At 39.4% G+C, this 17,288-nt stretch overlaps 1 protein-coding gene across 1 annotated transcript; it reads right to left on the bottom strand.

The window, feature by feature from the left end:
- Nucleotides 1-6,143: 6,143 nt before the first annotated feature.
- Nucleotides 6,144-14,878, bottom strand: mrps27 (mitochondrial ribosomal protein S27). The gene is made up of 11 exons (XM_069683421.1): nt 14,806-14,878; nt 14,417-14,494; nt 12,766-12,836; nt 12,589-12,647; nt 11,927-12,041; nt 11,397-11,475; nt 10,848-10,963; nt 10,533-10,635; nt 10,272-10,414; nt 8,057-8,218; nt 6,144-6,602 (listed from the first exon to the last, which is right to left on the bottom strand). Exons 1-11 carry the CDS (start codon nt 14,876-14,878, stop codon nt 6,357-6,359), a joined length of 1,245 nt encoding a protein of 414 aa, XP_069539522.1. The 3' UTR covers nt 6,144-6,356.
- Between the last annotated feature and the right edge of the window lie 2,410 nt (nt 14,879-17,288).

Raw genomic sequence — 17,288 nt, forward strand, 5'->3', positions numbered from 1 at the left:
CTGAACAAGTGTTCCAATACCTGCAAACATTATTGTGGTTTATCATTAACAGGAACAGAAACCTAAAGCAACATTAGGGACATTTGCTGCTAATCTTTACATGACCAGACGACCCGAGCTGCCCATTAGAGCAGAATGGAAAAAGAGCATGCAGGATGTTACATGGCTGCTGGTGAATAAATTGAGGATAATGGTGTAAAAGTAGTGCCACAGGGAGAAAACGAAAGCAATGAGCAAAGCACACAGACTAAGACTGAATCTCATGTAATTGGCTCATTTATATTCCAGCTACTGAGTTTGTGATGTTCTTTTCGATGTACTTAACGCTGCTTGTAAAATCCTGCTACGTCAGCTCATAATAAGTAACTCTGCATTTAATATTGAGCTTTACACACTTTCTTTCCCTTAAAGCAGTCTTACATAGTAAGACCTTTCCTGAACCCATTATAATTCAGCACTGATGGAAAGGATTCGTATTAAGGGATGAAGCAGCAGTTTCTGAGCCCTATGGCTATTCATTCTTGTATCTTTGTGGTACCTTCTCACATGAGTCCAACCTACCTGCTTGTTTTACTTAAAACCAATCACAATCATCTTTGGCAGCACTAAGCCCAGGATGCCGCAGTTGTGACCTGGCATAATAAACACGGGAAGGAAGGCTAGCTCTGGTATTAAAATGGCCAATGGCTTCAAGATAAAACAACATTGAAGGAGCAGTTCGCCCCTGGAAAAAGTCACTGTCAGTCAGCTGGTGTTCTCTGTAATCGACAGAAGCAATACTATTTGAAACTGGCGCCATAGCTGTGGAGAAAGTTGTACAAACAGCTTTTGGTTTCACCCCATTCTACATTCCTACAACACCCAGCATGCATTGCTCTCCCTCTGAAAGGAACGGCCCAGCGAGAGACGCTGGAGTGAAATACCACATTTCACTGCAGGCAATGACTCAGACTCAGAACCCGAAATACGACGAGAATAAACCGTTGAATCGTCTAAAAATCTTCAGGTCTGCAGTCTACATTTCAAACCTGATGATTTTGAACGAGACATGACATCTGAGGCGGGTGTCCTAGACTGAGGAAGTGTAGTTTAGCAAGCTCCCTGGCCTCCGCCAGATGACGCGTTTTACGTAGCCTGGTGGAGTATTTCCAGGGCCCATTGAAGAAGCGGATAGCGTCCTCCAAAGACACAGAGCCAAATTGCATTTTTTTCCTACCATAATGGCATTCGCGCCCCATAATAGCATGATAGGACTGAGGTTGGAAATCGGTGAACTGGCCCTTTAAAAGACAAGATAGAAGACAAAAGGCCTCCATTGCACTGACCAAATCTTGCTAATTTAAGCGTGTGGTTGCTCATCAAGGAAGAGGAACATAATCTAAAATAGGCAGCTGATGGGAGGCTAATATATACACAGTCTACATCTGGTGAGTCAGACTATCCCTAAAGAGGGAACAACTCAGATCATAGCAACAGTTAAACGGTAACATTATAAGACGTTGCCCTCAAAGACTCCCATCCACACACACATTAATTTAAAGAACTAGTGTGAACTACATTGGATTAAGACAATATAGAGGTTAATTATCACCAGTGAGAGAACCTCAAAGCTACATTATGGACATTTACTGCTAATCTTAACAGGACTAGATGAGCCTTGCTGCCCATTAGAGGCTCCCACATGTGAAGCATCTTTATCTTCATGTGATTAGCCATGTCTTATCTTTAACCTGGTTGCTCAACATTTACCAGAGAAAGTCCTGCTGGCAATTTCTCATCAGTGATCCCCACATGATCCCATGATTCAATGTGAAGGAGGATTATTTGTTTTGGGTGGGATTAAATTTCTTGAAGGATTAATAGATATGAACGCTAAGTTTCGGTTTCCTCAGTGGAGCCTACAGCGCTGCTTTGTGCTTATCGGTCCATATGGCAAGGCTGTGATATGTTTTCTAAACACATGCTGAACACTCAGATGTGTTTTATCAGTGTCACCTCACTACTCTTTCACAAAGCTTTGTTGATAAAAGGTTTCAGCACTGTGTGAACAAGAGTGTTGAGAGAGATACTGGAAATCTATGAGTATCAAAGTTTTCCTTATACAAAGCAGGGTTGTGTTTGTACAAGATCAATCTTAAACATGTTCGGAGAAGAATGAGGGGTGAAGTGAGGAGCACCAGACAACTATAACAGCAATACGAAGTGTGTTTTTTTTTGTGTGTGGAAAAACAGAAAAACAAGTTTTCGACAAACTCAAATTTGTCGCTCAGATGAAGGCAAACAGTCTGAAAAGGAAAGCGACCGTCAGAGAGGAAAATTAAGAGTTACAACCGGAGCCGACCGTGGACGGCACACGTGCAACACTGTCTGCATATCTGGGAAGTGTGCTCTCACAATTACCGTTTATCGCCATAGGTGCCGCCAAAGAAAAGAAAACTGAGATCTTCAAGATTACAGCAAATTACAACAAATTATACAAAACTCACAAAATTCATTAAAATGTAGATAAAAACACATAAAAACTATGCAAAAAAATTCTAGTCACAACTTCATCCTCATGTTGCTTTAGGGATGTCCATTAAACTACATTCAAAACGTACAAATGCCCGAGCCTCCTATTAATACAGAAATAAGGTGTAGAAACTAATTAAGGTTTAAGTTAAGTGTTGCATCATTGATACAAACATTTCAATAGTTTGAAAAGGTTATGTATAAATAAGCTCATGATGAAAAAATAATCTGACCCCTAATAAATCAAATGTCTAATAATTACCACTTTACATCTGTCTCATTTATCAGCTTAATATTGAGCACTGCACTGATGTCAGGACACATAAAAGCCACACATACCCTGAAAACATAGACAGACAAATTAAACCTTATTGGTTTTCACTTATTTACACTGTTAAATATGAAGCCGTCGACCTCGATGAATAACAGAAGATTAATAAGCATGTTTTACTCGGACCAAGAGCAACACGAGCAGCGGCATCTTATCCTGTTATCTGCTTTACAGAACAGGACAGACACGACGGCCTCCCACTGCAGATGAAACTCACATGTGAAAAATGGAGAAAGGAAACAGAATCCTGTTGACTTTAGTGAAAGGATCAAAAAGAAAACATAACAATGGCTGCATTTACATGACAGAGATAAACTGAAGGCGTGGGAAGATAAAAGCTCTGATACAAGTGTGCAAAATGTGCAAATCAGGCACTCAGAAGAAGGTACAGTTCAGAGAGGAAGACACGTACTGAGCTGTAAAGATTAGACAAGGAAGTTTTCTTCTACAAATAAGGTTTCCTAGTTGTGATAGATTGTTTGAACAGCATCAGGGCTCGACTCTGATGTCTAATGCATCCCCCTTTTCTCCTGCTGATTCTGCAATATTTACACCCGTCCCCACACAGGTCTTTTGAAACACTTAAAAGGCTGTGTGCATCAGGTAACCAGTCATGTGGATGTCAAACTTCCTGACTTTTTCCCCTCATCGCACCTCACTTGACTGATCGATACCCCGAAGCGACGGCTGAAAACCTCCTCTGACATCAGCAGGAAATGTAAACAGTGATATTATTTTTAAATCAGTGATTTTACTCTGAGCCTGCGGCCAGAGATGGAAAGAAGCCGATTCATTATCTTCTCCGCAGCTAAAGCTTTATCAGTGGGAACCAAGCATCTCACTAAAAATAGCCAGATGGAAGCTGCTATAAGATAAGAATTGTTTAGATAGTTTCAGTAGATTATATAACCTTTTTTAGTCATAAGCAGAGCATTTGCAGCCTTCTCCCCTCACCACGTAACTGCAGCAAAAAGGGCAAACGCACCAAAAAAATGTGCAGTGTAATTGTGTGTAATAGTTTAAGGATTAAATTGTATCATATTTTGTTTTAATTGTTTTTTAAGTGACAGAACAAACACTAAAGGAAAAATCAATATGCCAATTTTGCCCATTTGCTGCGATGGTCAACTGAAAGGGCACTCAGAGAGGCCAACGGCCCTGGTTAGCTCCTTCTTCTGTTCAATAAAGTGCCACTGATTTACAAAAATGATTAAACATGCACATCGTTGTAGAGGATGATGTTAAGTGAAATTATTAGGCCACTTTAGAAATGAACTAGTTTTTAAACTCTTCAGTAGGAGGGAATGACCTGTGAGCTGATGTCAGTGGTGGCAAGAGGCTAATGATCAACAACGACAGTCATGTTTCAGCCCAATACACCAATTAATTCCTACTTCATTATCTACTGCCACCGCGACCCGGCCCCAGATAAGCTTAAGAAAATGGATGGACGGATGGATGGACGCCTATTTCAGGAATTTTGGCATGACAAGTTCAGGAGCAACATTCTCTGTACTTCTGTATCTCTGCTCTCAAGCTCAACTAAGTCAAAATTAGGAATCATAAATGTGCTCAGACACAAGTTTCACCATCCAGATCAAAACTTAAGATATGTCATAAAGAGGTTAGTGATGTGTAAATTGAGTGATAGGAAACGTCCAAAGTGCCTTTAATGGAAAGCATTTAAAAATGTTAACAGGAAGTCACTGTATCGATAAAAGCTTTATTATGACTACATCAGATTTGGTAAGGTTCAGACTGTAAACTCTAGCACACGCTGTCTCTCTTTTAAATGGGAGACAGCTGTTAGTTTCACATGTGAAGCGTTTGACATATTTTAGCCTCAACCTTTCTTTAACGCTCATATGTATCACTCACTTTAAATGTTTGCTTTTGTAGGTCATATAGAGTAATCAGAATTTATTTCAGTCTGCTTTATAACAGAGGAGCAAAAAAAGTCCTAACAGGAGCTTTAAACTAAAATCTTTCCTGAACTCTCACCAAGTCATTTCGTTGCCTAAACCTCACCAAATTACAACAATTTCCACAGATTTAACCAGGGGTTTGAAACGTTGTGAAATAGTCGCAGATTGGCTGATTTGGGCACCGAAACTAGTTTGTTACATTTAGGAAAAAATCACGTAATAAGTCAATGATTTGCATGTTTTTTTAAGAAGGTCTCGAATCACAGTCCCCTGGGTAAAGTCCTGTGTGTGACCCATTTATCCATCCTTGCATGCTACCTGCTAACGCTAATGCTGTACACAATCACTTGGATGAATAAGAACATGTACACATTTTGCAAGAGTTTTGGACACATAAGGTTATCATCTAGCACCAATATATTTAATTATAAATGTAGGAATTAAGTTACTGTGCATAAAGCGAGAAATACATCTATATGGTAATATTAGTGCTATTCACACAGTTAGAAAAGAGAGACACGTTTCAGTAGGTGGGTGAAAGTAAAACCCCAATGTTATGAAATTGAGAAATTTGAGTAATGGTATTTATAAACAGCTAAATTACATTTCTCATGTTTATATAACAAAACGTTGACTATGAATGAAGAGCGGCTCTCACAGGAGCAGTCAGCGAGGAGCCTCAGCACCACAATGGTTCTTGTTTTAACATTTAGTGGCGCTCATTCATCCTGCACTGCATACCAGGCTGTTTCCCAAGATCACGCTCTGAATACTGAATAGCTGCAACATAATGTGGAATGAATGCATTATGTGCACCACAACGGCGTTTTCTTCTCCAAAGATCTATTATCTTATCTTTCCGCAGAGGCTAAACACGCCAGGCTTTCAATTAGCTGTTTCACGTGTGCTGTTTTAGCGTATTAGCTGATGCTGCGCTCTCCTGTTGATGTTTTCAAACACCGAGGCGCACGCTGTGTCTATTTTCACAGTTGTAAGGATCATACTGCATGACTTATGTAACCGTGGTGAACTGAAAGGTTTCTGGTCATGAATGCATTCCTTTGGAGAATTTGGATTTCTTCAGATAGGTTATCAGCAAATTCTTCTGTGCAATACCCCTTTCACTCCCCTGTGAGAAATCATACAAAGATGCTTATGGCAGACACACGCACACATGCATAAACACACACACACAGATGACCGCAGGCAGAAAGGAAAAGGAGTGGGAGGATGTGATGGTCAGATCTTTCCCAGCTTTCCTCCTTTTTGCTTACATGAGGTCATCCGACCGCCTGTATTAACAATTGATGTGTGCGTTCATTCCAATAATGAGATCATCCACAGAGCAAACAAAATTAAGACACAAATGAAACCTATTTAATTTTGGTAACACATTTGTATTTGCCCTATTTAACTCTACAAAAACAGAGCAACACATGTCACATAAACACACATTAATTGACATATAGAAAAGAAACAAGGGAGACAAGCAGATGCCATGGCGACAATGTTGGTATTTTACAATATGAGACATGAAACTCTTGTGATCGCTTGAATGTACAAACTCAGGTGCTATTGTTTAAGAGTCTCTACTGTTGGGCTGCAGCTCTGGCCGCTAACCGCTCCCGTTTCTCCAGCTCTGCCCTCTCCCTCGACTCCTTCTCTCTCCGGATCAGCTGCCTCTTCTCAGACTCCCACGCCTGCACCCGACTCTCATACTGATCCAAGTCGGGTTTCTCTGCAGCAGCCAGGTTCTGCTGCGCGAGAGCGGTGACCAAAGCATGGAAGGACGAAGAGTCCACTTTGCCCTGAGAGTCCAGCTCGGCCCTCAGTTCCTGAAGAAGAAAGGGAACAGAAAAGCGTTGAAGCACCAACTAAGGGCTCTCGTCATCTAATCAACTCCCCAAGCCAGTGAGACTTTTTTCAAGTTTCTGATTATTCTGATAAAGAAATCTGAGAACCCATATTTCCTTTTCAGTGGGCCATCTCTGCTGCCTTCATTCCCGATAACATAGACTAAATCCAGACTTAAAGCTGCATGACTGCTGTGAAGTGCAAAATTAGATCTCTACATGTTTAACCTGTGTATCAAAATAATTTGTATACCAAAGCTAAGAACATACTGTTTGATTAAAGAGATTTACCATCCAGAGCTCTATGTCACCCTGAACCTAACCAGAGGACTGAGGTCTGTTTTTCCCCAAAAAGAAGCCTCATCAGTCGTACTCGTTACTACTCAATGCTGTCTCAGACCAGACCATCATCATGGCTGCGTCTGTGCCAAGATAATACAGATACAATTAATTGTCATACTTTTTGAACTGGTTATATAAATTGGCCAATAATATTTTTATTAGAAGAGCTACTAACACCTTGTCTTTTCTCTTTATAAAGCCTGGATACTACAGGTAAGAGTGCTGCATCTTGGGTGGAAAAAAAGTGGCTTGACTTGCCTTAACTAAGGACTCGACTTCACTTGACATAACCTGTGACTTGACTTGACAAGAAAAAATGACTTGAGACTTACTTGGTACTTGAGCAAAAATAACAGGATGATGGAGACAGCTGTTAGTTCGACATGTAACACCAAACGTTTGACATATCATGGATTAAAGGTCCTGTGAGGAACTGTTGATTTTGGCGTCCTATGTGGACAAAGCTCTTTGCTGATTTAGTCCTGTACAAGCTTAAGTGGTGGTTTTTAACATAAAATCACTTCCTGCTTTCTTTAACACTCATATGTATCTCTCACTTTAAATGTTTGCCCTGGAAAATATAAACAAAGGCAGCATGCAGATAATCGCTTTATCTGAGACCTACCACCCGCCAGTGGTTTCAGTCATTAAAAATAACTACATAGAAATAATCAATCTTGTTGCTGATGTTTTTGTTTGCTTTTGTAGGTCATATATAGTCATAAGATGTCTGTTTTATAACAGAGGAGCAAAAAATTCTTCTTTCCTGAACTCTCACCAAGTCATTTCGTTGCCTAAACCTCAGTAAATTCCAACAATTTCCACAACTTTAAACAAAAGTTTGAAAAATGGTGAAATGGTCGCAGTTTGGCCGGTTTAGGCACCGAAACTACTTTGTTAGATTCAGGAAAAGATCATGTAATAAGTCAATGATTTGTGTGGGTTTTAAGGTCTTGAACCACAGTCACCTGGGTAAAGTCTTGTGTGTAACCCATTTATCCATCCTTACCTGCATGGGCTTTGTTGCTCTTTATACTGCAGTGCTCAATTTGAATGACAGAGAATTAAACCTGCCCTACACAACAAACACTCACCTTAAATCTGCTGGCGTATTGAGGTAGCTTAGCCTGCTCGGCCTGATCATCTTCATCCACTGCCTCTTCTTTCTTGTCCCCTTCATCTGCCGACTCCTCTCCAGACGAGTCTGAGTCCGACGTAGGTGAGAGCTCCTGCAGCAAGTCATTCACGTAGTCCAGCTGAAGAGTAAAGAAAATGAACAGGTGAAGTTTGCAAAGAGATTATTAATTTGTATTTATTATGTATGAAGTACAGAAACAGCTGTTAGCCCATGGAAAGTTTTATTTATTCTACATTAAAAAACTTTAGTCAAACTTTCTTGTTTAAAGTTGACAGAACAAGCGTGTCATGATGAAAGAGGCTGAACACCTCACTTGACAACTCACCTCTAAATCTTAGGAAGAGGTAAAATTAACTGTCACCTGAGGCGGCAGTCACCAGCGCCTTCATTTGAGACGTAATATTTCCTCTCTGTCCTCTGCCGTTATCTGCTCTGTCTACATTATTGCTGTGCCGCTGTCTGACACCGGCCGCTTGGTTCCTGTTTCAGTGATTCTCACAGACATCCTCGGCGCTCCAGGCTCTTCAAAATCTCATTAGACGAGGACAAAGCTGAGCTATTAAACCGGACAGCGCAGGCAGGATTACAGGCGCTACACCCGACTGTGTGTTCGTTCATACATGTAAAAATAACAGCGATATGACAGCGTGTGTGTTCCATCTCAGGAGATGAAGACGGTCTGCGTCATACAGCCCACCTGGACTATAACAGTCTCTACTCACTCTGTATGAGTAACACGGTGCTGTTATTATGTTGTTGTGTGACTCAGAGCCATTGCTCAATATTTAAGACTTGCAACGTTTTATTTGTAAACACAGCATCCACAATAATCCTCCAGCAGCCGTTTAACAGTATGTTTTTCTGAGGTCCAAGTGAGTGCGGAGAGAAAAGCTGTCTGGCACGGCGTCTTTGTTTGTTTTTCCTTTGCAAAGTATATTGGTATTCTTTGAACTTGTAAGATCAATGCTGTGTAGTTGTGTGCACTGTTTGTTGCTTTATTATAAGATAGGTAGAACTATTTGAATGCAGAGGAAATCGTCATACTCATGGTACCATGTGACCGCTCTGTCAATAATTTGTCATTAAAGGGGAATTTTTGAACACTTGTTATGCGGATGTAAAATCATCCGATCATTTCCAGAATGTAGCCATGGGCAGTTGCAGCCACTCTCTGCTACATTTCTTGCATAAATAAATACAGCTGTATGTCCAAGTCAGCCAAGACAGTGTAAAAGGTGTAATACCATGCCATTTTCATTGTGTATACCCAGCTTTATAGATTGATAGCAACACAAGCAAAGTCAAAGACTAGAACTGCAATCTGTTGTTCTTCCTGTCCACTTAGTACATCACTGTAATTGGCAATTGACAGCGCTGGTGCTGGAAGAACAACAGATTTTTGGCCGAATGCAGGCGGTTGTTTACCCTTAAATGAGCCACCATAAAAGAAGAACAACTTTTTTCTTACATCTAAATGAAGACTTGATGATTTGTGGAGATTAACAGATTAACAAGATCGAAAGAGAGAAACGGTCCAGCACAGCTACAAAGACTTGAACCAGGAGGGTCAGTCAACCAAGACAACATTATGCCTTTCACATACTCCAAAGACACTCCTGTTTCAAGATGTCTGTCATTATGTGATACGATGTGAAGTTTAATCTCCTGAAAACATTCCAACACCTCAACTCACGGTATCCTTTTATGGTTCAATACCACTGTTCACTTTTCCCGAAATGTAAAGGTTGTGTACCATTACTCGTGTGAGCACCTCACTGGGATCATTTTCATGACAGGCAACATGATGCCTCCAATAACTGTTGTGTAAATAGTGATTGTCCAGCCCTCAGTGACGTAATGATTGCAACTAAAAGCAGAAATGATTAAGCTAACGATCACACTGATGAAGCTAATGTATTTATTTGGTCTGGTTGAACTTGATAAGCTAATTACAGTCATACCTGCACAAACTGAAGCACACCTACTTGTTTTCATGTTGTCTATTGTTATACAATAATACATATCAAAGCAAGCTAGTCACTGATACCCTCCCTAGCCACTTCTTCACCCATACAAACTAATGCAGTTCAGCTCTGCTCACATATTGTTCCCTTACGAAGCTTTTATTTGGCTAATTACCCTGAGAAACCTCTGAATTTCTTGGTTCTTACTGTGTCTTTGGACAGCTTGATGTCACCAGAAGCAGCAGCCACTCCCTCCATGATAGCCAGCGCTCGGCCCAGATATCCTCGATTCCAGGAGACAGGCATCCCTTTGAACACGGCGTGTATGCCCTTTGACATCTCCACCTTGCCTGGTTTTGGAAAATAATGAGAGAAATAAGTGAGAAAAACAGCAGAGTGAAAGAACACTGGATGAATAAATCACAACATTAACAAGACAACATCATATGGAAAGACAGAAACACACACCGAGGAGGGCATTGCCAAGTAGCTGAGCGCTGAGGCCCACAGTGTTGTCTTGCGTCAGTCCACAGATGAACAGTGATGCTCCCAGAGCTCGCTCCTCTGACACCTGAACACAGTGAGGAACAAGTATTTTATTCAGAACCACATGCTTATCAGTTTCAGGCATTAATTTTAATCATGATTAATATGAAATTTCTTCATGAAACCCCTCGTATATCACTAGGAGTGCTAGGATATTGATGACTTCAGAGTGCTTAAAGTTGTTTCTGAACTTTAGAATATTCTGGGATAGTTTGTTGTTGCTGCCGTTTTACTCACAGTGAGCTGTGGTCTGGTTGCGAGGTAACTGCCCAGAGCGTACACAGATAGGATCTGTGTGGAGGGAAGGTCGAAGGCCTCCTGAAGCATCACCTCCTCAACTACAGAGCACGCACCTGTAAAGATCCAACAAAAACATTGTCATATTTTACATTACAAATGTATATTTCTTTCTCTTTAATATGTGCCATCATGTATTATATACAAGTATTTTTGAAACAACTGCACTAATGTAAACTACTGTAAATACAGGATACTGACAGATTTATCTTTAAAAGTAGGAAGAAGACATCAGATTTTAGGTGTTATGCTAAAGTCATACATTACAAGAAGACAAAATACCTTTCTTAATCCTTTACTGAAATTACATTTTTACACTCCTTTAATACACATACGCCCAAAATACACACATAGTACACACTAAACAAAAAGCTACTTTATTATTTTAACAAATGTTACCAAAACTTCAACATACAAAGAATCTGCCTTCAAATTGTCTTAACCTTTATTTAAATGTTTGCTTGATAACAAGCTTCACATAAGCCTTACTTTTAAAGTCTCCATCCTTAATGTAAGAATCTATGAGCAGGTTGAAGGTGAAGTCGTCGGGGAATATCCCATACTGGACCTGTATACAAAAGTTGCATTACATGTACAGCTTGATTATTTTTAAATTATCTATACATGATCATTGACAAAGATTGTATATATTGCTGCTGATTCCTAATGCACACTGACACAGAGGCCTCTCATCTCAAAGTAACCTATTAGAACAACTTCAGAGGCAGCTTTACTGACGCCCTTTTACCTCACTGTAAACACGTCACTGGCTGGTGGACGTCTCTGCTTGTTATTATTCAGTGATTCTCAGATGTTACACCTCATTAAGGGCTGAATATGTTAAACATGTTGCTGGGAGATTCATTTGGTGTGATCGCTTCCACTGCCTGATAACAGCAGGTGTCAGCCCCGATCTGGAGCCTCTTTTCAGATTAAAAAGACGAGACTCATTTACAAATTCAAATGTTGTGTCCACTTTATCTTCTTAGGAATAAACAGAGGGATGATGATGTGTGTACCTTGTTTTTGAGTGTGTGCAGGGCCTTCTCCCTCGCCCCATGTTTTAAACACTGTCTGATCCATTCGTGAACGGTCCAGTCTCTCAGGTACCAGCAGTTTGGACTGTGACGAAACCTGGAGAGATTAAAAACAAGGTTTTCATACTGCCATCAAAGATCTGCTCGTGAGAAGAGATGTGTGGAAAAGAATCACATTTCAACTTCACAAGTCTGTGGAAAACTATTTCAGTATGTGAACCAACAGCAGAGAAAATACAAAATCAGACAGCTGCATCCTGAAAAATGCGCCATAAAAACTGAATTTAAACAGTTGAAGGTTTCACAATAATAATTGCTATTTATAAACTTCCTAAATAAGGAAAGTGGTTATCTAATTCTTGCCAGATGATGAAAACCAATGTGCTCTGAAAAAGGGTTTAATTGGGAAATTTACCAATTCTTGTAATGACAAGAATGGGTGCAAATTCCAGAGGAAGGAGTAAACAGGAAAGGTCTGGAGTTGCCCCGAACAAAGAAAAGCATGTGACTGACATAAACCAAAACAGACAAACCAAACAGACATTTCATTTCAAGATAAGCAGGGAAAAGTTGGTACCACAGAAAACCAAGCGAGCAACAGAAATTTGACAAATAACAGAAAAGGGAAAAATGACTGCGCTTACTTGTAAAGGTAGTACTCTGCTTGATCGATCTCCTCTCGAGATGAAATGTTGTCAACAAACTGAAAATTTAAACGGTTATTGAAAAACTTTGTCCATACTGTCATTATTTGTTTATTTATTGTCATTTTCACTCAAAACAAACCAAACTCAGGTTATTTAAATCTGGACACAACTCACCCGCGACATAGTCAGAGAGCTAACTGGGAGATTCCTTTCATATGTGAGGTCCATGTTTTTGGCCAGTGCAGCTGTAAGTAAAAATAAATTGTACATGTTATATAATAACACAATTTATCATGTTTAATAAACACACAACTCAGAATGGATTTAACAGTATAAAGAAACAATGTGACAGTGTAAATGTGTCTGAGATAATACAGCAACCAAATACTGGAAAATCATCATAAATTGTTAATAATAGAATTTTTTGTACCAGTATTGATTAATTGTATTTTATTCCAGTCACCACAGACTATGTGAAATTATAATAAATCATAATCTATTGCAGTTATAAATTAGTGCACCATTAGATTTCAGTGTTATACTGCCACCTAGTGTTGATTGATGACACACAAAATAATGTTCAAAAAATGTGATATTTGCTGGACAGCTGCGTAGATCTTATTCATGCACCAAAAGTATCTCATTATTTTCACTGTATGTGTATGTATGTCTGAGTAATGTCATATTTGTTCCTAAGTGTAAAGGGGAAAGTAGGGGCTTGATGTTGTATGAAAAAGAATGTGCTTAAAATACTTAAGATGCAGCACCAATACCCAACCAATATATTGTGATCTTACTTTGAGGACAATAAAAAAATTTATTTCAACATTACAAAAAACCTGACTTCAGTGCTTTTTAAACTCACAATAACACAATAAGGCAATGACATTACAACATTACCTAACAGTACAACATTAAATTGGAAAAATTATGATTTAAATCAAGACATATCTGGTCAAAAAACACAACTAAGATTCTGATGTTGCATGTCAAAGTTCAGTACCTGACGTCAGCCATAACTCTGTGCACTGAATGCATTTTAAGGCAGAATGAGCAGTACTCCTAACACATTGTGTAGACAAAAATATGACCGTCTCTAAATGTTTGGTGGTGTCTGCATCTCCAGAGACCTTGCCAATAACACCATGTAGGGGCAGGACTCTGCTTATATAAAAACGTAGCAACCTGGTGCCCAGATCATGGGCTTTTTTCACAGTGGACATTTTGACTTCTAACAGGAGGAAAAGCACAGGTGTCAGAAATTATTTATTAGCTTGTTCTATTCTATTCAGGTGCCTGAGAGAGCTATGACAGACAGTCAGCATGCACGAAATTGAAGCAGCTAAATGGAATACAGCCATCATTAATGCTACTATAAATACCTGCGCTTTTTCTACTGCGATATGCTAAAAAGTCTTCTGTGAAAAAGGCCTGTAAGCAGGCATCCAAGAGGAAGCTACTTGTGTCTAGCCAGGGGAGGAAGGGCCAATGTTTAATGCTTTAACACTGTTACCTGCTCATTTGGCTTTAAGTCGGTATCCAATAAATACTGAAGATTAATGTCCCCCCACAGACATCAAATTTAGACATAACATCTGTTACAATAAAAACTAGCACAGAAATGTATCCTTGTATTTGAATTTGGAAGGCATACACACTGTATCCTCTAAAGCCTTCTGTACCTATTACCGAGTTTCATCCATCCTCAACACCTGCTGATCATGTGCAGGAGCCTATTCCACCAGCGACATTTAGCAGTTGTAATTAACGATTGTTCATTAAATTTGATGTGTGAATACGAGTATTAGCAGTTTTGTACTCTTACCCAGGTTTTGAGGATCTTTTTCTCTCGCCTCCCACACTTTGGTGTCTGTGTAAGCTGCTGAGAGCAACCATCTCCTGGCTGCAAAGACAGCCAACCAATGTAGATTAAGAACACAACATGTACGCTTATCGGCTGTTTATAACATGGTTAACATTACTTTAAGGCACCATAACGACTGCAAAGTGTTTAATAAAACCCTAATCTTACAGCTAGCTTGTTCATGTAGCTAACAGCCTTACATACAGTTAGCTAGCTAATAACATACACTGAGGACATTTAGCTCTTCCTTAATTAACATCCAAATAAAGACACAAAAATATAAGTTAAACAAAGAAACGTAATAAATTATATCTTTGATTTTATCGTAGTCACATGAATGAAGTATTTACCTGATAGAGACGGAGAAAAACATTTAACTTTGACTGCTGCAGTCACACACCGCTTCAACACGGAGGCTGCCATGTTTGGACGATACCATTTCTTAAACTCTGAGGGGGGTGTTTGATATTGATGATGTTCCGTGTAACTGACTAAGAGGGTTGTACCAAAAGTGAGAGCCGATGAATATCCCATAAAGCCTTTAGACTTTTTTATTACTTGGTACAGAAATTGAGCATTTATACAACTATTTGTAATCAACGAATATAAAAGAGCAAAATGAGTTCATCAGCAAGATATTTTCCATTTAACGTTTTTAAGTAACTGGCTATGACGCTTTAAAGGTTGATACAATTTAATCTCTTCAATCTATAATGCATCCCGAAGTTATTTGTTTATGTCCCTCCACTAGAGGGCGCTGTTTATATAAGGAGGAGGCAGACCAGATGAAGACACTAAAGTCAAAGCACAGCAGCTTCTTTTTGCCCTCTGTCATTGCTGCAAAAAGAGCCACAGAAAGTCACAGTGTTAATTTCACAGCATGGATAAGTGCTGCCAGAAGCCTGTCAAAACTTTAGATTTTTCCAGTCATGCAGACATGTCTAATGCAGACAATCCCTGAAACAGTAACTAACACCCTCAAAATAAAGGCCGAAAGATGATTTCACTTCAAACAGGGAGCTGAGATGTTGAGTTTATACATTCATTAACTTCGTCCATTGACCTGTTTTGTCCCCTTTCACCTCTTGTTGTGTTTTTTGTTCTAAATTCAGATGACTCCTATTATTACATTGAGCTTCTTGGCTGTGGGTCAAAGGAGGTGACAGGTTGAGCCAGGGGTGGGACACTTTTGTGAAACAAAACGTGGAAGAATTTTAGCACCATCTCATTTTCTCTCTCCCCAGCAAAACAGGAAGCTCCAACCCAAGCCGCACTAGAGAGAACGGACAGGAAGTAAACATTTCTACACGCACATGTGGGGATGCTGCTGTCTTTTTTGGGAATATAATATTAATGGAGTCTCATATTGTCTTTTCTCTTCAGTTATGATTGCTTGCTACACTGTTGTATCCTCTTGTGGGCATAGGGGAAAAATATGAATCAAAAGCCAATACTTAGTGTGCATATCTGAAACTCCTTGCCACGCGATTCTGCACATCAAAAAATGATGTTTGTTTGTCCAGCGATGCAAGGAATTTAGCATTTGTTTTCCATGTTCCCAGTTACATGCATCTTCTGTCTGCCTGCTTTTTACTTCATGCCCGTAAAGGACACTGCTGTCTGCATAGATCAAATTAGTGGATCTTTTGGCGAAGATGAGAACATCTATGAAAGAACGAATTCATATGATATATACTGTAGTTAACAAGTAAGAGGGAGAACATGTGGATGCATTTCTTTTATTTAATCAACTACCTAACTTCGTAAAATCAGAACTGAACAAAGGGGTTGTCTGCCGCGAATGAGTTTTTTAATGTTCAATTTTAAAATGCTGTTTAAGGCCAACCACTTTGTTACTATTTGAAAGCTTTCTCTGAGAATGAATGATTCACCTACCTACCTAGCAACTTGTCTTTCTTCTAATGAGGCGCCATCTTTTCATGGTCATGGTTGAGCGAGTTTTCACTGAAAAGCAGAACATCACATATTCTAATCACTGGGTTTATTTTCCCATCAGACAGGTAGTTACCTCTTCTCCTGTGTCTGTCTGATCTTTAGATTCTCATGGTCTCTAAAGTTTCAGCTCAGTTTCAGTAAAAACACACAGGACACTTAATTACTCTTTCATCAGGTGTCTGAGCAGGTATCAGATAAACATGTTGTTCCTCAGAGATTACATATATAATGCTTAGTCTGGCCTTTATGTAGGGCTTTTCCATGTTATTATCTATTTTTATCATTTTGAATTATTTGTATCTATTTTTTAGTGACATTTACTTTTGACCATTTGAATAATACTCTATTGTGGTTGAAAAACATTTCACTGTTTTGCTATATATTTCTGTTGTCTAGTATTTTACAGTTGTATTGTTATTTCTTGTGTTTGTAATAGTCTCTAAATTCACTTTGAACATCCTACGTTTTGTCAGGTGCTTGTGAAACACTTCAAATCACATCTGATTTGTTTGAAAGGCGCTCTATGAATAAATACATCTGATTGATTGGTTGAGATAGAGCAGTTTAGGTGACATGAGAAAGAGACACAAGCAGCAGATTCACTCTGCGTGGTTCCTCTCTGAGCCAGCGGTCGGGATTGAAACGTGTAGGTGAGGAAAGGAAAGGAGAGGAGGATGTGAGAACTTCCTCAAACTGTTTGCAGTTTCGCCCTTTAGGACACGGTGGTCGTCAGTACTAGGAAAAGAGAAGCTGCTCTTCTGCATTTCATCTAACAAGAAATGATTCGCTGTTTACCTGAACTGGCACGATAAAGTGAGGCGTAACAGGAAAGCAAAGCACAGTGAACTTGATGCAATGGAAACAGTGATAAATGATA

Source organism: Semicossyphus pulcher, unplaced genomic scaffold (genome assembly GCF_022749685.1).
Source record: "Semicossyphus pulcher isolate SPU_LCO1_2020_fin unplaced genomic scaffold, fSemPul1.0.p SCAF_6, whole genome shotgun sequence".
Classification (NCBI taxonomy): Eukaryota; Metazoa; Chordata; class Actinopteri; order Labriformes; family Labridae; genus Semicossyphus; species Semicossyphus pulcher.

Excerpts from the sequence above, each read along its gene's own strand:
- mrps27 (XM_069683421.1), bottom strand. The coding sequence starts at position 14,878 with ATGGCAGCCTCCGTGTTGAAGCGGTGTGTGACTGCAGCAGTCAAAGTT. Across the intron at positions 10,636-10,847 it reads CAACCAGACCACAGCTCACT|GTGTCAGAGGAGCGAGCTCT; the intron begins GTGAGTAAAACG and ends CACTGTGTTCAG. Across the intron at positions 8,219-10,271 it reads TCAAGCTGTCCAAAGACACA|CTGGACTACGTGAATGACTT; the intron begins GTAAGAACCAAG and ends TTTACTCTTCAG.